The 24,159-nt window shown below is 44.4% G+C and overlaps 1 protein-coding gene across 2 annotated transcripts in view; it reads left to right on the forward strand.

Annotated features, from left to right (window-relative positions):
* Nucleotides 1-24,159, forward strand: part of KNG1 (kininogen 1) — a 196,996-nt gene that overhangs the window by 117,740 nt on the left and 55,097 nt on the right. For both annotated transcript variants that reach the window (XM_069727230.1, XM_069727233.1), the window contains exon 6: nt 15,831-15,915. In XM_069727230.1, coding sequence (XP_069583331.1) covers nt 15,831-15,915 — 85 coding nt within the window. The remainder of the gene's footprint in view (nt 1-15,830; nt 15,916-24,159) is intronic.

Below are 24,159 nucleotides of genomic sequence, written 5' to 3' on the forward strand. Positions count from 1 at the left end.
ATCCACTTTGTTCTTTCATGGTCGGGTAGTTTCTGCATTTCATCCCATGACTGTGGTTCTGACTCAGGCAGTGTCTTCACAATGTAGGATAAATGTTTAGCTGGTATTCCTTTGTTTGATCTTGATGACCGTCTAATTTCAGGTTCACTTAGGCCTTTTGTTGTTCCTTCAGTGGTTGAAGAGTCCAGCCAGATTTCTACATTCTTTTCTTCGTTGTCTTGTAATTGTGATTGAGATTGTTGTTGTTGCTTCATCTGGACTACTGGCATAATGTCATAAAACTTGGGTGACACAAAGTTTTCATCAAACACTACATCTTTACTTATTGTGACCTTGTTTGTCTCTGGGTGTAAAATTCTATAACCTTTCTGGGTTTCACTGTAGCCTACCAGGATGCCTTCCTTGGCATGAGATTCCCACTTAGTTTGTTTTTCTTTGGGAACATGTGCAAATGCTTTACTTCTGAAAATCCTTATGTGTTGTAGTTTTGGTTTTGTACCATTCCATTGCTCAAATGGAGTTTTCTCTGTCGCTTTACTTGGTAGTCTGTTCTGAAGATAACAAGCCGTCATAATAGCTTCACCCCAATATACTGTAGGCAAATTTGCATCAAATAACATACTCCTTGCGCTTTCACAGAGTGTCTGGTTCCTTCTTTCTGCTACACCATTTTGCTCAGGGTTGTATGGTACAGTAGTTTGAAATATGATTCCATTTTTCTTTAAAATGCTCTGTGTTTCATTACTTGTATACTCAGTTCCATTATCTGCACGTAAAGTTTTTGGCATTCTTCCAAACTTGTTGTGTTCTTCAGCTAGATATATTCCAAGTTTCTCTGGAACTTCAGTTTTGCTGTGAAGTAAATAGACAACTGTATATCTTGAATTGTCATCAATAAATGTAAGAAAATATCTCTTCTTTCCAGGAGTCTGAGTACGCATTGGATCACAGATATCCGTGTGTACTAAATCTAGTGGTTGTTCTGTTCTTGTAGTACTTTTCTTAGGAAAGGCCTTTCTGGACATTTTCCCTTTGATACAGCTGGAACACCTCATTGTCTGATTACATGAATCAATTGTAATATTATCAGCTAATTGTTCTTGAAATAACTTTCTTATTGCTTCTGGGTCTCTATGCGCAAGCCGCCTGTGCCATGCATGAATACAGTTCTTGTGCAGTTCTTGCTTAGCTGTGCATACACACTCTTTGCATTTCAACTGATACAGTTCATCTCTGATTTTTCCTTTTGCTAATGTGTGACCCTCCTTTGAGATGATGCAGCTATCTTCCTTAAATGTAACTTCATTACCTTGTTTTATGAGCTTTTTCACAGATAATAGATTACTTTCAAGACTAGGCACATATAGTACATCCTTTACATGGATCCTTCTACTTTGTGTTTCAGAGATGTTACAATCAATATAACCGTCTCCTATGCCTTCTGAGTTCATGCACTGACTGTTTGCAATTATCACTTTCTCTGACTTATTTTGGTTAAGCTTAGTAAAGAAGTCTCTGTCATTGGTCATGTGACTGGTTGCACCAGAATCTATACACCACGCATGCTTTGATTTAAATGCATTGACTGATGTGAATGCAGCTTCAGTATTTGCCGAATCATTGTTTCCAGATACAGCACTCTTAACTCTCTGTTGGCTGTTTTGCTTATTCAACTGACTCATTTTAGCTTTCCAGACTCTGCATTCAGCTTTTAAATGACCTGGCTTCTTGCATACAAAACATTCACGTGTCTCTTTAGGGTGGTTTCTGCTGGTGGGTACATCATGTGTTTGTAAAGCAGTTTCCTTGTTACATATCTTGCTGCTCACATTTTCTGCCTTTCTCTTATATTCATCTACAAGCTTTCCTCTGATGTATTCCAATGTCAGCTCATCATCTGGGCGTGCATCTAGTGCAGTTACCAGAGTGTCATAGCTTTCTGGGAGACCACTAAGTAATAGTGCTGCTACATGGAAGTCCTTCATATCTTCCCCAATGCCCTGCAGGCGCTCTACGGTCTCCAGAGTATTTCTAATGTAGTCCTGCATGTCCTGGTCATTGTGTAGCTTAGACTGATACAGCTTTCTCATTAGATAGAGTTTATTACTTAAATTTATTCTCTCATGTACTTTCTGCAACTGCTCCCACATTTCCTTTGCAGATTCACACTTACACACATGCACAATTTGATCATGCTCTATACTGAGTGATATAGTGCTCTGTGCTTTCTGATCCATTTCTAGCCATCCCTGTGGTACTGGGTCAGGCTTAGGGTCCTGAGTGTATTTCCACGTACCTTCTCTTATCAGCAGCATCTTCAACTTGAATTTCCAGGATTGGTAGTTCTGGTTATTCAGGCTTAGCACTGTAAACTTTGTTGAGTTGCTGCTGGTGGCCATTTTACTTCTCAGTTTGCTGTTGTCTTTCTATCTCTGTGCTCTGGAGGTTTGGGTTTGCTTTGACTCCTGGGCCCATAACCTGCTAGCAGCGGGTTAATCAGCGTGATGGTCACAACGAGCAACAGAGAATGTTCATTTATTAAGAATTAAGAATATCCAGCTTAAAACATGAGAACAGGATCAATCTGAGTTCTGAGAGAGAGAGATCTGCTGTGAGTCCTTCTGCTTCAGCTACACACAAGAAATGTGCTCACAGGGAAGGGGAGGAGGAACATCCTGTCTGTAAATGAGGACTCTTTTTTTTTTTTTTTTAACTTTGTTGACATGTGAACAATATGCATGCAGATATATAAATCACATCATATTAAACAAACAATAGTTGTTGCAATACATACAGATCGATATGCATTAGGCCAACAGGCATAACAAATTGTACTGTTCATTTTCTCCTATTCTGCCTTTTGAAAATTGAAAGCTTGGGGCCAAAGCAACATTTTAGTGGAAAAATTGGTAATTTTTAATTTAATCAGTCCAATGATAAAATATGCTCACTACATCCCTAGATGAATTCATCAAGAAGTGTAGTTTCCAAAATGGGGTCACTTGTGGGGGTTTCTACTGTTTAGGCACATCAGAATCTCTGCACACACGACATGGCATCCGCCATCTATTCCAGCCAATTTTGCCTTCCCAAATAATGCTCCTTCCCTTCTAATGCCATGCACCCAAAAGTAGTTTTCCACCATATTAGGGATATCGGTGTACTCATGAGAAATTGCACAGCAAACTGTATGGTCCATTTTATCCTGTTACCCTTGTGAAAATAAAAATTTGGGGCTGAAGCTAAATTTTTGCAGGAAAAAATGTACCGTACTTTTTAATTTTTACGTCTCAACATTATAAAATTCTATGAAGCACCTGCGTGTTCAACGTGCTCTCCACAACTCTAAATAAGTTCCCTGAGGGTGTAGTTTCCAAAATGGGGTTAATTGTGGGGGTTTTGCACTGTTTAGGCACATCAGAGGCTCTGCAAACGTGACATGGCATGCTCCAACTAATCCAGCCAGTTTTGCTCTCCAAAAGTTGAATGTTGCTCCTTCACTGCTCCTGGCATGTGCTTTAATAGTTGTTTTCCACCACATATGGGGTATCAGTGTACTCAGTAGAAACTGCACAACAAATTTTCTTCTTTTACACTTTTTGAAAATGCAAAACTTAGGGCTAAAGTAATATTTTTTTAGAAAAAAGTAACAATTTCAATTTTTCCTTCCACATTGCTTTAATTCCTTTGGTTTCACGTTGGGTATTTTCTGTCATATAGACCCCTCAAGTCACTTTAAATTTTATGTGATTCCTTAAATACAGTGGGGAAAATAAGTATTTGATGCACTGCCGATTTTGCAAGTTTTCCCACCTACAAAGAATGGAGAGGTCTGTCATTTTTATCATAGGTATACTTTAACTGTGAGAGATAGAATCTAAAAATAAAAACAGAAAATCATATTGTATAATTTTTAAATAATTAAATTGCATTTTATTGCATGAAATAAGTATTTTATCACTTACCAACCAGCAAGAATTCTTAATCTCACACTCTTCTTAGTTTTTCTTCAAGAAGCCCTCCTACTCTGCACTCATTACCTGTATTAATTGCACCTGTTTGAACTCTTTAGCTGTAGAAAAGACACCTGTCCACACACGCAATTAATCACATTCCAACCTCTCCACCATGGTCAAGGCCAAAGAACTATCTAAGGACACCAGGGACAAAATTCTAGACCTGTACAAAGCTGTCTACAATAGGCAAGCAGCTTAGTGAGAATTATTATATTATTATTAGAAAATGGAAGAAACACAAGATAACTGTCATTCTTCATCAGTCTAGGGCTCCATGCAAAATCTTGCCTCGTGGGGTAAGGATGATTCTGAGAATTTCAGGAATCAATCCAGAACTACATGTGAGGACCTGGTCAATTACCTGAATAGAGCTGGGACCACAGTCTCAAACATTACTACATTATTAGAAAAAGTAACACACTATGGCTTCATGAATTAAAACCCTGTAGGGCACATAAGGTCCCCCTGCTCACACCAGCACATGTCCAGGCCCGTTTCAAGTTTGCCAATGACCATAATAGGACTTTTTGGTATCAACTCTACTCATCGTGTTTGGAGGAAGAAAAAGATGAGTACAACCACAAGAACACCATCCCAACCGTGAAGCATGGTGGGGGAGACATCATACTTTGTGGTGCTTTTCTGCAAAGGAGACCAGACAACTGCACCGTATTGAAGGGAGGATGGATAGAGTCATGTATCACGAGATTTTGGCCAACAACCTCCTTCCCTCAGTAAGAGCATTGAAGATGGGTTGCGGCTGGGTCTTCCAGCATGACAATGACCTGAAACACACAGCCAGGGCAACTAAGCATTTCATGGTCCTGGAGTGGCCTAGCCAGTCTCCAGACCTGAACCCAATAGAAAATCTTTGGAGGGAGCTGAAACTCAATGTTGTCCAGTAACAGCCCCAAAACATGAAAGATCTGGAGAATATCTGTATGGAGGAGTGTGCCAAAATTCCTGTTGCACTGTGTGCAAACTTAGACAGGAATTAAAGGAAAGTCTGACTTCTGCAATTGCAAACAAAGGTTTCTGTAACAAATATTAAGTTCTGCTATTCTATTGTATCAAATACTTATTTAATGCAATAAAATGCAAATTATTTTATGTAAAAATCATACAATGTGATTTTCTAGATATTTTTTAAGATTCTGTCTATCACAGTTGAAGTGTACCTATGATAAAAATTACAGACCTCACCATTCTTTGTAGGTGGGAAAACTTGCAAAAGCAGTGTATCAAATACTTATTTTCCCCAGTGTAAATTAGTTTTGCACATTTTTGTTGTAAAAATGAGAAATTGCTGATAAACTTTTAGCCCTTCTAACTTCCTAACAAAGAAAACATGTTTTAAAAATTATGCTGATGTAAAGTAGATATGTGGCAAATGTTAATTACTGTATAACTATTTTATGTGGTATAACTATCTGGTTTAACCCCTTTGCGACATTCACCGAACAAGTACTGCTGTGCATGAGGTGCTTTCATGTCCAGAGCAGTACTAGTATGGCGTATGTCGCAAAGGGGTTAAACCAGATAGTTATACCACACAAAATAGTTATATATAACATTTGTGACAGCTGACACCGCGCAGCAATGCTAGCACTGATTGTGGGCATTTAACCCCTCTGATGCCGCTGTCAGTATTGACAGCGGCATAGAGAAGCCCCCTCCCTGTGCACTTCCCTCTGAAAAACGCGATTTGATCATGTTGTCCTGATGGTCTCCATGGAGACCCTCAGCACCAAGATGGCCACGAGGTTCTTCCGGTTCCTGCACGGAGGTGGCTTGTGAGTGCCTGCTGAGAGCAGGCGCTGGCATTCCTTCTTCCTTGCCTGTCAGATCGCTGATCTGATATTGTGCAGTGCATAGGGTCAGATCAGCGATCTGATGTAGTATAGTAATGTCCCATACTGGGACAATGTAATAAAGTTAAATAAAAATATAATGTGTAAAAAAAAAATTTTTAAATCCCCAAATAAAGAAAATAAATAAACATTTTCCAATAAATACATTTATTTATGTAAATTTAAAAAAAATAAAAGTAAGCATATTTGGTATCGCCTCGTTCGCAATGACCTGCTCTATAACACTCTCCCACTAGTTAACCCCTTCAGTGAACACCGTAAAAAGAAAAGAGGGAAAAAATAATTCTTTATCATACCACCGAACAAAAAGTGCAATAAAACACGATCAAAAAGACGGATGTAAATAAAAATGATACCACTGAAAACGTCATCTTGTCGTGCAAAAAACAAGCTGCCATACAGCTCCATCAGCAGAAAAGTAAGAAAGTTATAGCTCTCAGAATAAGGCGATGCAAAAATAATTTTTTCCATAAAATAGTTTTTATTGTGTAAAAGCGCCACAACATAAAAAAAACTATATAAATGAGGTATCGCTGTAATCGTAGTGACCCGAAGAATAAAGCTGTCTTACTAATTTTACCACATGTGGAACGGTATTAAAGAAAATAAAAAAAAAGCAATTCCTGAATTCCTGGTTTTTGTTTATTCTGTCTCCCAAAAATCGGAATAGAAAGCGATCAAAAAATATCATGGCGCTATTTTCCTTCTGAACTTTGTACTGTGCCTCAAAAGTAGTTTTCGACCACATATGGGGTATCGGTGAACTCGGGAGAGATTCCACAACAAACTTTGGGGTCCATTTTCTCCCTTTGCCCTTGTGAAAATACAAAATTTGTAGCTAAAAAGGATTTTTGTGGGAAAAATGTGATTTCTTTTTTTTTATTGTCACTGCATAACGTTATTGTAACAACTCTGCTGGCATCACGGCATGGCCTCACATCTCTCACACAATCTTACCCACTGCTCCAGGCCATGATGTGGTTTCTGTTTCATGCCAGCTCCATGTTCTGTGTCTCTGCTCTCTGCATGCCTCATGGCTATGTGTATAGGGGGCCGGCGCCTGAACTCTCTGGTTCTTATAGGAATCAGGTGCATCTGTCTAATCAGTTCCTGACCAATTATCAAGAGGCCTCCTGTATATAGTGCAGCTCCACCCTGTGGTCTGGGCCTGTGCAATGTGTTAGCTCAGTTAGTGTTTAGCTGCTGAGTTTGCCTGGCCTTGCTCTGAGTTACTCCCTCTCTGGAGGCTTTTCTCTGTGCTATTGCCATGATCTTGTAGTCCGCCCTCCAGGAGGCAGAATATCCTGGTCCCTGTGTCTTTGTCCCTGTGTCTTGTTCCATTGCCTTGTCTGTACTTTGTCTTTTCTCGGTCTCCTTGTCTGTGGCTTCCTTCCCTGCTTTGTCTTTCCTTGTGTTCTCAGTCTGCTTACACTCCGCACTATTGCGGCTCTGCACTCAGTCCTTGCTTCGTACTCTCTGGCTTTGCTCTGTGGCTCCGCTCTTTGCGGTTCTATCTGGCTCCGCTCTTTGCGGTTCTATTTGGCTCCGCCTCCTGTGTTTCTGCACTTGGCTCCGTCTCTGCTCTTGGCGTTACCTCCAGCGTCTCCGCTTTAGATTACGCCACCAGCGTCTCCGCTTTTGGCTCCGCCTCCAGCATCTCCGCTTTTGGCTCCGCCTCCAGCGTCTCCGCTTTTGGCTCCGCCTCCAGCGTCTCTGCTCTTGGCTCCGCCTCCAGCGTCTTCGCTCTTGGCTCCGCCTCTAGCGTCTCCGCTCTTGGCTCCGCCCCCAGCGTCTCCGCTCTTGGCTCCGCCTCCAGCGTCTCCGCTCTTGGCTCCGCCTCCAGCATCTCCGCTCTTGGCTCCGCCTCCAGCGGCTCCGCTCTTGGCTCCGCCTCTTGCGGCTCCGCCCTTGGCTCTGCCTTCTCCTTCTCTTCTCTTAGTTCCACCTTCTACTCATACTCAGCCTCCTGCATTTCTGTTCTTGGTTCTAGCTCTTGTGCTTTCGCTCTTCATCCGCTCTTGCGGTCTTTCTCTACTTGTTACTTAGTCCTCCTGTCTGAACAGGTTCCAGCCTGTTTCACATACCTGCCTGCAGACCGGTCCCTACCGGTTCTTCCTATGTTCCAGCCGTACCCGCCTGCCGACCAGAGAGCCAGCCGTGTCCGCCTGCCCGCCAGTGTCTCTGTTGTACCCGTCTGCCTGCCTGTGTCCCAGCCGTGCCCGCCTGTCAGCCAGAGTGCCAGCCGTGCCCGCTCCGTTCCTTAGTGGGATCAGCAGCCACAGCCAGACATCACCCTGGAGTGGCACCTGGTAGCTTCCTATTGCACAAGTCTGACCTCACCATCAGAGGCTCCAGCGAACACCTAGGAAGCTATTTAGTTACGCCCCTTCCAGGGAAGTTTGGTCTGTGGTCCAGTGGGGCCACACCCCTGTATGCCCGCGCCAACCAGTCTGGGCGCGTGCGTGACAGTTTGCACAGGCCATGGTCCCCGCTGAGTCCCATGTGCCTTCGCTCTCGGAGCAAGATGAACTCTCTTCTTGCCAGTATTGGCCTCCGAGGAAAATGTTTACCCAGTCTGAAAGCCAGTCCTTCACTGCTCCATCCCCAATTGTCATCTCTAATGAGCTGTTTGATCGACTTCAAGCCTGCGCTCCTAATGACGAATCCAAGCCAGCAGATCCTCCATGCTACTATGGGGACCCAAAGCAATGTTGTGTGTTCCTGGAGCGGTGCTTGCGTTATTTCAAGTGGCATGCTCCCCAATTCCCCACTGACTGTTTGAAAGTAGGTTTCTTAATGGCCTACCTTAGAGGAGATGCTTTGATGTGGTGCGATCCCCTTTGGGAAGCAGGGGACCCCATCATCTCGAATCTGCCGGCCTTCCTGGTGGCCTTCTGTGAAGCCTTCGATGAGCCAAGTACTGCATCTCCCGAAAAGTCTTCCCCTTCAAGCTCACAGAGACGGTCCAGACGAAAGAAACCTGTAGGTAAACCGTCACTTCCGTCCATGACCGTCCAAGACTCATCTGTTCCACAACCCGCCAAAACGGCCACCCGAGCAAGATCCAAGAGGTCTAATAAAAGGGGTCTGGCAAATCTGCAGCCTGAATCTGGTGCTGAGATTGAAATGGTTGTAAAGAACATTCAGATGGTCTTTGCCCTGTGAAGCCTGTACTCCAAAACCCTGGGCCAGTAGGAGAGGCTGCCCCTGGCGAGAGTACTTGCTCTCCGTCAAAGTTAATGACTGTTTCTCTGCCTTCTGGAAGCTTTGGTGTGTTTGAGCTGCCTATCATTCGGAGTCAGTGTATGGTCTCCGTTCTACAGCTCCAGAACCTGGTGTGGGCGTTGCCTGATAATGGCCGAGCCCTGCTAAAGAGCAGTCTAGTCCTGCAAGGACCACTACAGCTCCAAGTTGGAGCCTTATGCACAAAGAAGTTTGTTTTCCGTATGCTGTCTGTTATGCCCATGGGTCATCATGAGCCAAGGACTCTACCACCCGCTCTGGTCAAGAGTGTCATGATCCCAATGGCAGGGGATCACAAAAGGACAAGCACACAAAAAAACAGAACAAGCTCTAGGGTGATGGAAACTGAGCTGACTGCGATCCTGAACCTAATTCACAACACTAGCAGTAGCCGGGAAACGTGCCTACGATGATTCTAGACGTCTCGCGCCAGCCGAAGGACTAGCTTCCCCTATTAGAAGAAACAAAGACCTCTCTTGCCTCCAGAGAAACACCCCACAGAAATAGCAGCCCCCCACATGTAATGACGGTGAAATGAGAGGAAAGCACATACGTAGTAATGAAAACAGATTCAGCAAAATGAGGCCCGCTAAAACTAGATAGCAGAGGATACAAAAGTGAACTGCGCGGTCAGCGAAAAACCCTACAAAAAACCATCCTGAAATTACCTGAACTCATGTGCCAACTCATGGAACATGAGGAGTAATATCAGCCCACTAGAGCAACCAGCAACAAGGAATCACATAACTGCAAGCTGGACTAAAACAAAAATAAAGCAAAACGTGGAACAGGAAAATCAAAAACTTAGCTTGTCCTGATGATTACAGAAGCGGAAAGCAGAGGTAACAAGACACACTGATTACATTGATCGCCGGCAAGGAAATGACAAGAAAGCCAGGTTAAATAGGAAACTCCCATATCCTGATAGAACAGGTGGACACCAGAGACCGCAGAGAACACAAGTCACCCAGTACCATCTGTAACCATCAGAGGGAGCCCAAAAACAGAATCCACAACACAAGAGTTCCAGTAAAGTGCTTCGTTTGAACTTACCCAGTCTTGAGAAGTGTCTGGTTCCCATGCGTCAAAGACACTCAGCAGTGTCATCTTCTTCAGCTGGTCTGCTAGTCATCGAGTCAAGGTGTGCTGACGTCACCGAAGATGGGGAAACGGTGACGATGTCTCCACACATCTCCAATGACTATACCAGTAAACAGTTAGTCGTCGAGTCAAGGTGTGCTAACGTCACTGAAGATGGGGAAGCGGTGACTATCTCTCCACACATCTCCCACGACTATTCCTGTAATCTATTCCTAGGAACATCCCCACCGTTTGGACGATTTCTTCTGGATAACAGGCAGAAGATGGTTCCTATGTGGATACCTTCAGCGTCCTTGTGGCCGGCTGGTGAAGATTTCAAAACAGAAGTTTGTTCACCTCAATTTTTCTCTGACCCGGTGGAGCTGTTGTTCTCCTCTCTCATCTCTAATGACTTTTCTTGTGTTCCGTATCTAAGAACATCTCTGCTACCTGTCGGGCAAAAGTTGAATCCTATGAGAAGGCTTCCAGTTTCCATGTGTCTGGCTGGTGAAGATGTTAAGACAGCAGCATTCAATTCCCTGTTACCTGTCTACCTGAAGGAGGTGGTCCAGCTCATTGTGGAAGCTAACCCTGTTGAGCACAAAGAGACTTTGTTTTATGAGATTCCTGGTGACCCGCCTGCCTTATTCTACCCTGAAGATGTCATGTTGGCCTGGACTATGTGTGCTTCTATCCTTCTTCTACAAGTTATTCTGGCGGGCTTGAAGAAGAGGGGCCGTAAAGGGGGGGGTACTGTAACAACTCTGCTGGCATCACGGCATGGCCTCACATCTCTCACACAATCTTACCCACTGCTCCAGGCCATGATGTGGTTTCTGTTTCATGCCAGCTCCATGTTCTGTGCCTCTGCTCTGTGCATGCTTCATGGCTATGTGTATAGGGGGCCGGCGCCTGAACTCTCTGGTTCTTATAGGAATCAGGTGCATCTGTCTAATCAGTTCCTGACCAATTATCAAGAGGCCTCCTGTATATAGTGCAGCTCCACGCTGTGGTCTGGGCCTGTGCAATGTGTTAGCTCAGTTAGTGTTTAGCTGCTGAGTTTGCCTGGCCTTGCTCTGAGTTACTCCCTCTCTGGAGGCTTTTCTCTGTGCTATTGCCTTGATCTTGTAGTCCGCCCTCCAGGAGGCAGAATATCCTGGTCCCTGTGTCTTTGTCCCTGTGTCTTGTTCCATTGCCTTGTCTGTACTTTGTCTTTTCTCGGTCTCCTTGTCTGTGGCTTCCTTCCCTGCTTTGTCTTTCCTTGTGTTCTCAGTCTGCTTACACTCCGCACTCTTGCGGCTCTGCACTCAGACCTTGCTTCACACTCTCTGGCTTTGCTCTATGTCTCCGCTCTTTGCGGTTCTATCTGGCTCCGCTCTTTGCGGTTCTATCTAGCTCCGCCTCCTGTGTTTCTGCACTTGGCTCCGTCTCTGCTCTTGGCTCCGCCTCCAGCATCTCCGCTCTTGGCGTTACCTCCAGCGTCTCCGCTTTTGGTTCTGCCTCCAGCGTCTCCGCTCTTGGCTCCGCCTCCAGCGTCTCCGCTCTTGGCTCCGCCTCCAGCATCTCCGCTCTTGGCTCCGCCTCTAGCGTCTCCGCTCTTGGCTCCGCCTCCAGCGCCTCCGCTCTTGGCTCCGCCTCCAGCGTCTCCGCTCTTGGCTCCGCCTCCAGCGTCTCCGCTCTTGGCTCCGCCTCCAGCATCTCCGCTCTTGGCTCCGCCTCCAGCATCTCCGCTCTTGGCTCCGCCTCTTGCGGAGACGCCCTTGGCTCTGCCTTCTCCTTCTCTTCTCTTAGTTCCACCTTCTACTCGTACTCAGCCTCCTGCGTTTCTGTTCTTGGTTCTAGCTCTTGTGCTTTCGCTCTGCATCCGCTCTTGCGGTCTTTCTCTACTTGTTACTTAGTCCTCCTGTCTGAACAGGTTCCAACCTGTTTCACATACCTGCTTGCAGACCGGTCCCTACCGGTTCTTCCTATGTTCCAGCCGTACCCGCCTGCCTACCAGAGAGCCAGCCATGTCCGCCTGCCCGCCAATGTCTCTGTTGTACCCGTCTGCCTGCCTGTGTCCCAGCCGTGCCCGCCTGTCAGCCAGAGTGCCAGCCGTGCCCGCTCCGTTCCTTAGTGGGATCAGCAGCCACAGCCAGACATCACCCTGGAGTGGCACCTGGTAGCTTCCTATTGCACAAGTCTGACCTCACCATCAGAGGCTCCAGCGAACACCTAGGAAGCTACTTAGTTACGCCCCTTCCAGGGAAGTTTGGTCTGTGGTCTAGTGGGGCCACACCCCCGTATGCCCGCGCCAACCAGTCTGGGCGCGTGCGTGACAGTTATAAACTTCTGTGAAGCACCTAGGGGTTCAAGGTGCTCAATACACATCTAGATAATGTCCCAAATGGGTCTAGTTTCCAAAATGGTATCACTTGTGGGGGGTTTCCACTGTTTAGGCACATTAGGGGCTCTTCAAATGCGACATGGCATTCCCTAATTATTCCATCAAATTTTGCATTCAAAAAAGTCAAATGCCACTCCTCTTCCAAGCCCTACCGTGCGCCCAAACAGTAGTATTAACCCACATATGGGGTATCAGTGTACTCAGGAGAAATTGCACAACAAATTGTATGGAGAAATTTATCCTGCTACCCTTATAAAAATGCAAAATATGGAGCTAAAAAATATTTATTTGGGAAAAATTTGATATTTTTTTATTTCCACGGCTCTATGCTAGACACTTCTATGAAACACATGTGGGTTCAAGGTGCTCAATACACATCTAGATAAGTTCCATAAGGGGTCTAGTTTCCAAAATGGCATCACTTTTGGGGGGGTTTACACTGTTTAGGCACATCAAGGGCTCGTCCACCACGACATGACTTCCGCTAATTATTCTGTCAAATTTTGCATTCAAAAAGTCAAATGACGCTCCTTCCCTTCCAAGCCCTGCAGTGCGCCCAAACAGTAGTATTCCTTTGCATATGGTGTATCGACGTACTCAGGAAAAATTGCACAACAAATTGTATAGAGTAATTTCCCCTGTTACCCTTATGAAAATGCTAAATATAGAGCTAAAAAACATTTGTGAAAATGTGATTTTTTTATTTCCACGGCTCTACGCTATAAACTTCTGTGATGCACCTGTGGGTTCAAGGTGCTCAATACACATTTAGATACATTCCCTAAGAGGTCTAATTTCCAAAATGGTTTCATATGTTGGGAGTTTCCACTGTTTTAGCACATCAGGGGCTTTCCAAACGCGACATGGCAACCACTAATTATTCCAGCATATTATTCCTGCGGTGTGCCCAAACAGTAGATTTACCCCACATATGGGCTGTCAGCATGTTCAGGATAAATCTCACAACAAAATGTATGGTCCATTTTATCTGGTTACCCTTGCGAAAGTAAAAAAAAAATAGGTCTAAAGGAAAATGTTTGTAAAAGAAAAGTAAATGTTTACTTTTTCCTTCCACATTTCAAAAACTAATGTGACGCACCTGAAGGGTTAATAAACTTCTTGAATGTGGTTTTGAGTACCCTGAAGGGTGCAGTTTTTAAAATGATGTCATTTTTGGAGTATTTTCTATCATAGAGGACCCTCAAAGTCACTTCAAAAATGGTTGTGCAAATTTTGTTGTAAAAATGAGAAATCGATGGTCAACTTTTAACCCTTATAACTTCCTAACAAAAAGAAAATTATGTTTCAAAAATTGTGCTGATGTAAAGTAGACATGTTGAAAATGTTATTTATTCACAATATGCAATATGACTCTCTGGTTTAAGGACACTAAAATTCAAAGTGTTCTTAAACATTTCCATTTTTTTCACAAATAAACGCAAGTCATTGAAGAAATTTTATCGCTATCATAAAGTACAATATGTCACAAGAAAACATTCTCAGAATCACCGGGATCCGTTGAAGCGTTCAAGAGTTATAGCCTCGTAAAGTGACAGTGGTCAGAATTGTAAAAATGGGCCCGGTCATTAAGGTGTAAAACAGGCATCATCTCAAAGGGGTTAGAGGCATAAAAATTCAACATTTAAAAATTTTAATGTTTCCAATTTTTTTTGTCAAATTTTAGACATTCATAAATAAAGTCAATTATATAGACCGAATTTTACCACTGTTATGAAGTACAACATGTCATGAAAAAGACAATCTCAGAATCACTGGGATCTGTTGAAAAATATTTAGAATTGAGAGTCCTCAGTGGTTGATACCTTTTAATGGCTAACTGAAAAGATGGTAACAAATTGCAAGCTTTCGAGATTACACAGGTCTCTTCATCAGGCAAAGACTAAAACAAATTCTGAAGAATCGCATATTTATGCACAACACAGCACAGAAGAAAAAAATAAGGGAAAAACCATGTATAAGACAGACCATGGATAAGACAGGTGACATGAAGCAGAATTACCATGAGTGATAAACAGTTATGTCCATAAATATTGGGCCAGTTCTTAGATAAGGATTGTTTTATTGGGGTCTGGTTCTGTTGTGATGACCCCTCATAGTCTGAGGGGCAAGTTCCTTAGTTGATGTAAAAAGACATAAATTCGTGCGACACATTCATTCCTGCAGTGAGAGTGTCAAAGGTCGTCATCAGTTTATATTCCCATACTCTTCTGTCTCTCTGAGATTTGAAGCTACCTTTTAACACAAGTAATTGCATGTCCATAATGATATGATTTGGGAGACAGAAATGTATTGCCACTGGTAGATCCATTATTTTTTCTCTTATTGTGTGGCGGTGAGAGTTCATTCTTGTTCTAAGCTTTTGCCCTGTCTCCCCCACATACAGAGCCCCAGTTGGACATTTAGTACAAATAATTAGGTACACCACATTAGAAGTGACGCAGCTGAAAGTACCTGGTATCTTGTAGTCCTGAGGTGAATTGGGGATCTTTATCTTGTCCGTGGTCATTATAAATGGACAGGTTTTACATTTTTTCTGGTTGCAAGGAAAGGTACCTGCAGCTGTTGGAGAGGACAGGGAGCTCTTGACAATGATGCTTCTTAGATTTGGGGGCTGCCTAAAACACAGTAGTGGGGGATCTGGAAAAATGGATTGTAAGCGGGCATCTTTTTGCAGTAAAGGTTGTAATTTCCGTGCAGCTCCCCTTAGCACCTCCAGATTTGGATTGAAGGTAACTACTAGAGGCACCCGGTTATTTTCTTCTTTAGCATTGTAATATAGCAGGTGATTCCTTGATATTCTGGTGGCTCTTGTGATCTGGTTTTCAATTGTTCTTGGATGGTAGCCCTGATTCAAAAAGGTATTTCTGAGGCGACCAAGGTGTTCATCCCTATCCATTGGGTTGGAACATATACGATTGTATCTGATGGCTTGGCTGTAGAACCATTCTAAAGTTATTACCTCATAAAGTGATACTGGTCAAAATTGAAAAAAATGGCCTACTCAGGAAGGTTGAAACACGCTGGAGAGAAGGGGTTAATATTACCATATCGATGATTATTAGTTCAGTTTAGCAGGATAAGACTGGAAATTGATTTTACAATTTCACAAACATATATTTATACATGAAAGATCAATGTCCATTCATGACTAATTATATTTGTGTATTTACAGTAGGGGAGTATCATTTCAATTGTTTTCTTTTTTTAATTCAGGAATCCATTGAATGCACTGCCCAGGTGCATGTAACCCCAGATGGCAATGTTAATTATCCTTTCCTGGAGTGCAAATCAGACACTGGTAAGAGTGAAAGCCTAACAAGTATTGATTAGTCTAATGCCATTTTTAACCAATATAGGAAACAGCCGCACTCAGGAGTTGATTATATTTGCAAAAATTGTCAATATTTATTACATGTACATTACCACTACTGTTCTTGATGCTCTGTGGTGATATATTTTCTGTACATGTAATAAATATTGACACTTTGTGCAAATATAATCAACTCCTGAGTGCAGCTGTTTCCTATTCTGCTAAGTGTTCTGGATTTATCTCCAAGTTCAGCCTGAACCACCCAACTTTACAGAGTGCGCATCATTTTTTCGCTTAATGCCATTTTTAACACAAATAGTGTTACTCACCTGTCCTGGCTCCAACTCCAGGCTTTGCTTCATTCTCCTATGGCCAGTTCCCAATTCACTAATCTAGATCAGGTCATTCTGATAGCCCATCAAAAACCTCTGACATCACACTAGCACTCTAAAGGCTGTATCAGACAGATATCAGCTGCCTGCGCAATCAGGAAGTCTTGTTTCAAGCTACAATATGTTTTACAGAAATTTCATTCATCATCCACTTCACTCATCTCCAGCCAGGTGTTCAATCAATGACTTCTTCCTAGCTCAGTCCTATGAATCCTGGTGCTATTGCACTCTCAAATCTGCTGCTAGAATCTATCAACTAATGAACTTATATCTGCTTATATTGAAGATGTTTACAACTTTGTCTTTGCAAGCAAGGTTCCTGATTATAATTTATTGTCTCTCCTACTCCTATGCTGCCCATGTTCTCAGATCTTGTATTCTACATAGTAACCGCATGTCAACCACAAGCTATTTGATTGCATACATCTTTGCTATTAACCATATCATTTCAACAAGTTCCTGATTGCATACAGTACAGACCAAACATTTGAACACACCTTCTTATTTAAAGATTTTTCTGTATTTTCATGACTATGAAAATTGTACATTCACACTGAAGGCATCAAAACTATGAATTAACACATGTGGAATTATAAACTTAACAAAAAAGTGTGAAACAACTGAAATTATTGTATGTCTTATATTCTAGGTTCTTCAAAGTTGCCACCTTGTGCTTTGATGACTGCTTTGCACACTCTTGGCATTCTCTTGATGAGCTTCAAGAGGTAGTCCCCGAGAATGGTCTTCCAACAATCTTGAAGGAGTTCCCAGAGATGCGTAGCACTTGTTGGCCCTTTTGCCTTCACTCTGCGGTCCAGCTCACCCCAAACCATCTCGATTGGGTTCAGCTCTGGTGACTGTGGAGGCCAGGTCATCTGGCGTAGCACCCCATCACTCTCCTTCTTGGTCAAAAAGCCCTTACATAGCCTCGAGGTGTGTTTGGGGTCATTGTCCTGTTGAAACATAAATGATGGTCCAACTAAACGCAAACCGGATGGAATAGCATGCCACTGCAAGATGCTGTGGTAGCCATGCTGGTTCAGTATGCCTTAAATTTTGAATAAATCCCCAACAGTGTCACCAGCAAAGCACCCCCACACCATCACACCTCCTCCTCCATGCTTCACGGTGGGAACCAGGCATGTAGAGTCCATCCGTCCACCTTTTCTGCATCGCACAAAGACACGGTGGTTGGAACCAAAGATCTCAAATTTGGACTCCTCAGACCAAAGCACAGATTTCCACTGGTCTAATGTCCATTCCTTGTGTTCTATAGCCCAAACATGTCTCTTCTGCTTGCTGCCTGTCCTTAGCAGTGGTTTCCTAGCAGCTATTTTACCATGAAGGCCTGCTGCACAAAGTCTCATCTTAACAGTTGTTGTAGAGATGTGTCTGCTGCTAGAACTCTGTGTGGCATTGACCTGATCTCTAATCTGAGCTGCTGTTAACCTGCGATTTCTGAGGCTGGTGACTCGGATAAACTTATCCTCAGAAGCAGAGGTGACTCTTGGTCTTCCTTTCCTGGGGTGCTCCTCATGTGAGCCAGTTTCTTTGTAGTGCTTGATGGTTTTGCATCTGCACTTGAGGACACTTTCAAAGTTTTCCCAATTTTTCGGACAGACTGACCTTAATTTCTTAATGTAATGATGGTCACTCGTTTTTCTTAACTTAGCTGCTTTTTCTTGCCATAATACATATTCTAACAGTCTGTTCAGTAGGACTATCAGCTGTGTATCCACCAGACTTCAGCACAACACAACTGATGGTCCCAACCCCATTTATAAGGCAAGAAATCCCACTTATTAAACCTGACAGGGCACACCTGTGAAGTGAAAGCCATTCCCGTTGACTACCTCTTGAAGCTCATCAAGAGAATGCTAAGAGTGTGCAAAGCAGTCATCAAAGCAAAAGGTGGCTACTTTGAAGAACCTAGAATATAAGACATAATTTCAGTTGTTTCACACTTTTTTTGTTAAGTATATACTGTAATTCCACATGTGTTAATTCATAGTTTTGATGCCTTCAGGGTGAAAGTACAATTTTCATAGTCATGAAAATACAGAAAAATCTTTAAATGAGGTGTGTCCAAACTTTTGGTCTTTACTGTATATCCACACTCCTGTTACAAGTTACTGATTGCATATGTCTCTGTTATTAACTATATCTCTGCTGCAAGTACAGGACTGCATGTACTACTCTAATGCACCTGTGTAAGCCTGCCTTCCAGCAGCATATACACTGTTTGCAGAATTATTAGGCAAGTTGTATTTTAGAGGATTATTTTTACTATTGATCAACAACTATTGTATTTTTCTGACTATAAGACGCATTTTTGTTGCCCCAAATTTTTGGGGAAAGTGGGGGGTGCGTCTTATAATCCGAATCTGTGTGCTGTGCTGTAGAGGAGGGGGAGCAGCTCTGGAGTGGTGTCAGGGGGCTGGAGTGGGATGGCTGCCGGCTGCAGAGACAGCAGGATGTCCTGTGCTCCCACTCATTAGCCTCACATAATATTCACTGCACCTGCTGTCCATCACCTCGGTGCTGAAGCTGCCGGAGTTGATTCACAAGGGAGCAGCGAATATTACATGTGCCTGCATCTTCCCCCTCCCATCATGGATATGGCCCCGTCACTCTTATATGCCCCCTGTGCTGCCAGCAGGCATATGATAAAATAACAAACGCTTAACTCACCTTCTGATGATGGCTCCCTGCTCACAGCTCCTCGGTTGTGCTTCCTGTGTCTGTGCTGACATCTGATCATGTGATCGGCACAGCACAGTGATGACATCACTGTGTGCCCAGGTCACATGATCCGATGCCTGGGAAACAGGAAGCACAACTGAGGAGCTGTGAGCACGGAGCCATCATCTGAAGATGAGTTAAGGTACCTTCACACTCAGCGACGCTGCAGCGATACCGACAACGATGTCGATCGCTGCAGCGTCGCTGTTTGGTCGCTGGAGAGCTGTCACACAGACAGCTCTCCAGCGACCAACGATGCCGGTAACCAGGGTAAACATCGGGTTACTAAGCGCAGGGCCGCGCTTAGTAACCCGATGTTTACCCTGGTTACCATCGTAAAAGTAAAAAAAACAAACACTACATACTTACCTTCCGCTGTCTGTCCTCGGCGCTGTGCTTTCCTGCACTGACTGTGAGCACAGCGGCTGGAAAGCAGAGCAGTGACGTCACCGCTGTGCTCTGCTTTCCGGCTGGCCGGCGCTCACAGCCAGTCCAGAGAAGCAGAGCGCCGGGCACAGACAGCGGAAGGTAAGTATGTAGTGTTTGTTTTTTTACTTTTACGCTGGTAACCAGGGTAAACATTGGGTTACTAAGCGCGGCCCTGCGCTTAGTAACCCGATGTTTACCCTGGTTACCAGTGAAGACATCGCTGAATCGGCGTCACACACGCCGATTCAGCGATGTCTGCAGGGAGTCCAGCGACGAAATAAAGTGCTGGACTTTCTGCAGCGACCAACGACATCACAGCAGGATCCTGATCGCTGCTGCCTGTCAAACTGAACGATATCGCTAGCCAGGACGCTATTTTATAATGTGTCTTCCAGCAGCACAGGGGGACATGTGTCTTCCAGCAGCACAGGGGGGCATGTGTCTTCCAGCAGCACAGGGGGCATGTGTCTTCCAGCAGCACAGGGGGCACGTGTCTGCCAACAGCACAGGGGGGCATGTGTCTTCCAGCAGCACAGGGGGCATGTGTCTTCCAGCAGCACAGGGGGGCATGTGTCTTCCAGCAGCACAGGGGGGGCATGTGTCTGCCAGCAGCACAGGGGGGGCATGTGTCTGCCAGCAGCACAAGGGGGCATGTGTCTGCCAGCAGCACGGGGGGGCATGTGTCTTCCAGCAGCACAGGGGGGCATGTGTCTTCCAGCAGCACAGGGGGGGCATGTGTCTTCCAGCAGCACAGGGGGGCATGTGTCTGCCAGCAGCACAGGGGGGGCATGTGTCTTCCAGCAGCACAGGGGGGCATGTGTCTTCCAGCAGCACAGAGAGGCATGTGTCTTCCAGCAGCACGGAGGGGCATGTGTCTTCCAGCAGCACAGGGGAGCATGTGTCTTCCAGCAGCATGGGGGGGATGAGTCTGCCAGCAGCACAGGGGGGGCATGTGTCTTCCAGCAGCACAGGGGGGCATGTGTCTTCCAGCAGCACAGGGGGGGCATGTGTCTTCCAGCAGCACAGGGGGGCATGTGTCTTCCAGCACCACAGGGGGGCATATGTCTTCCAGCAGCACGGGGGGCATGTGTCTTCCAGCAGCACAGGGGGGCATGTGTCTTCCAGCAGCATGGGGGGGATGAGTCTTCCAGCAGCACAGGGGGGCATGTGTCTTCCAGCAGCACAGGGGGGCATGTGTCTGCTAGCAGCACAAGGGGGCATATAGTGACCGGGACGCCTGTACTTGCCAGCAGCACGGGGGGCATATTGTGACCGGGGGGGTATGTCCCTGCCAGCAGCACAAGGGGACATATTGTGACCAGGGGGGCATGTGCCTGCCAGCACAGGGGAGCATATAGTGACCCGGGGACATGTGTCTGCCAGCAGCACAGGGGGGCATGTGCCTGACAGTAGCACAGGGGGGCATGTGCCAGCACAAGGATGGGGGTTATATACAGGGTGGAGCGCGGTAATTTGCTGATTTGGGAATGAAATAAAAAAATTATGATCATTAGAAAAATTTATTTTATATTTTAATTATACTGAACAGTAATGGAATTTTTAAATTACATAGTTTTAAATAGTGTATCTGGCAAATGTCGACCTTCGCTATCCACACACTGCTGCATACGTTTTCTGAAGTTTTCATGAACTCTAACAAGCATGTCCACTGGTATTCTGCCAATTTCAGCTTCAATATTGTTCCTTAGGTCTTCCAAGGTGTTGGGACGGTTGATATACACCTTAGACTTCAGGTAACCCCAAAGGAAAATATCGCATGGGGCTAAATCTGGTGAGCGTGCTGGCCAGTTCACATCTCCCCTCAAAGAGATAAGCCGTCCAGGAAACATTTGCCTCAAACAATTCATGGTAACCCTCGCTGTGTGTGCAGTGGCACCATCCTGTTGGAACCATGTATCGTCTAGTTCCATTGCCTCAAGAGCCGGCTGAAAATAATCCTGTATCATAGACAAGTACCGTTCGGAGTTCACAGTTATGGCACGACCATTATCCTGAAAAAAGTAAGGACCAATGATGCCTACTCGTGATATGGCGCACCACACAGTGACGCGGTCCGAATGCAGAGGTCTCTCGTGAACTTCTCTGGGGTTTGTTTCACTCCAGTAACGCATATTTTGTTTGTTTACACACCCACTGAGGTGAAAATGTGCCTCATCAGAAAAAAACACAATTGCATCACGGGGTATCGTTGCTAACATGTCTTCACAAGAGGTCCGCCGTGTCAAATAGTCCCATGCTGACAAATGTTGGACCACGCACATTTTATACGGGTGAAAATTCAGTTCATCATGAAGAATCCGGTGGAGAGAACGTCTTGAAATGCCAAGAGCAAATGATTGCTTCCGAGCAGAGCGTTTTGGAGATTGCAGTACTGCTGCTCTAACTCTCTCGATGTTTTGTGGTGTTGTAATCCTTCTCTCAGGTCCCCTTCATACACATGACACATTCCCTGCTGTTCTGAATGCATTCACCCAATTTACAATTGATTGCCGTCCAGGAACACGTCCGCGTGGAGGAACAGCGAATTGTAAACGAAAAGCACGCTGCACTGCAATGATCGAGTGGGCATTTGAAAAATACGCTTCAACACAAAATGACCTCTCCTCACGTGTCCACTGCATGATGGCAACTGAAAGGCAGAGGAATACAAATCTCCCATCAGCCACTGTAAGCCACACCCACTCTTCCCTCTCTTCGACCGACAGTGCCACCACAGCATGCAGTGCAAAAAAGCAAATTACCGCGCTCCACCCTGTATATATCAGGATGAGGGACATATGATTTGTACGACAGACACTGGTATTATAAGACAGACCCCCATTTAACATAAAAAAATATTTTTTTCTCTTTTTCTTCACCAAATTTGTGGGTGCGTCTTATGGTCCGGTGTGTCTTATAGTCCAAAAAATACGATATGTTCTCAATCAACCCAAAAGACTCATAAATATCAAAGCTTATTACTTTTTGGAAGTTCGAGTGGGTTTTTTTTTTATCTTAGGAGGATATCTGTTTGTGCAGGTAACTATTACTGTGCAGAATTATTAGGCAACTTAACAAAAACCAAATATATTCCCATCTCACTTGTTTATTTTCACCAGGTAAACAAATATCACTGCACAAAATTTAGAACTAAACATTTCTGACATGCAAAAACAAAACTCAAAAAAATTAGTGACCAATATAGCCACCTTTCTTTATGATGACACTCAACAGCCTTCCATCCATAGATTCTTTCAGTTGCTTGATCTGGTTATGATCAACATTGCATGCAGCAGCCAACACAGCCTCCCAGACACTGTTCCAAAAGGTGTACTGTTTTCCCTCCCTGTAGATCTCACATTTTATGAGGGACCACAGGTTCTCTATGGGGTTCAGATCAGGTGAACAAGGGGGCCATGTCATTATTTTTTTCGTCTTTGAGACCTTTACTGGCCAGCCACGCTGTGGAGTAGTTGGAGGCATGTGATGGAGCATTGTCCTGCATGAAAATCATGTTTTTATTGAACGATACCAACTTCTTCCTGTACCACTGCTTGAAGAATTTGTCTTCCAGAAACTGGCAGTAGGTCTGGGAGTTGAGCTTCACTCCATTCTCAATCCGAAAAGGTCCCACAAGTTCATCTTTGATGATACCAGCCCATACCAGTACCCCATCTCCACCTTAGGGTAGGGTGTTGATCCAGGAAACTAGTCTGATTGCCGTATGTGGAGTCGGGAAGGAATTTTTTTCCCCAATGTGGAGCTCACTCTTTGCACATGGGTTTTTTTTGCCTTCCTCTGGAACAACATGTTAGGGCATGTTATGTTAGGCTATGGGTTGAACTATATGGACTTAAAGTCTTCCTTCAACCTTAATAACTATGTTACCTTGCTGGCGTCTGAGTCGGAGTGGAGCTCTCTGCCCTTTACTGATTCAGCCTCTGGCCCATCCATTTGGCCCATCAAGAGTCACTCTCATTTCATCAGTCCATAAAACCTTTGAAAAGTCAGTCTTAAGATATTTCTTGGCCCAGTCTTGATGTTTTATCTTATGTTTCTTGTTCAAAGGTGGTCGTTTTTCAGCCTTCCTTACCTTGGCCATGGCCCTAAGTATCGCACACGTTGTGCTTTTTGTTACTCCAGTAACATTGCAGCTCTGAAATATGGCAAAACTGGTGTCAAATGGCATCTTGGCAGCTTCACGTTTGATTTTCCTTAATTCATGGGCAGTTATTTTGCGCCTTTTTTGCCCAACACGCTTCTTGCGACCCTATGGCTATTTGCCATGAAACGCTTGATTGCTCCGTGATCACGCTTCAAAAGTTTGGCAATTTTAAGACTGCTGCATCCCTCTGCAAGACATCTCACAATTTTGGACTTTTCAGAGCCCGTCAAATCTCTCTTCTGACCCATTTTGCCAAAGGAAAGGAAGTTGTCTAATAATTAAGCACACCTTATATAGGGTTTTGATGTCATTAGACAACACCCCTCTTCATTCAGAGATGCACATCACCTGATTTACTTAATTGGTAGTTGGCTCTCAAGCCTAAACAGCTTGGAGTAGGACAACATGTATAAAAAGTATCATGTGATCAAAATACAACTTGCCTAATAATTCTGAACACAGTGTAATGCTTCTAGCTTCACTTGTCCATCTGCTGTCGTGCTT

The sequence above is a fragment of the Ranitomeya imitator genome, chromosome 5 (assembly GCF_032444005.1).
Source record: "Ranitomeya imitator isolate aRanImi1 chromosome 5, aRanImi1.pri, whole genome shotgun sequence".
NCBI lineage: Eukaryota > Metazoa > Chordata > Amphibia > Anura > Dendrobatidae > Ranitomeya > Ranitomeya imitator.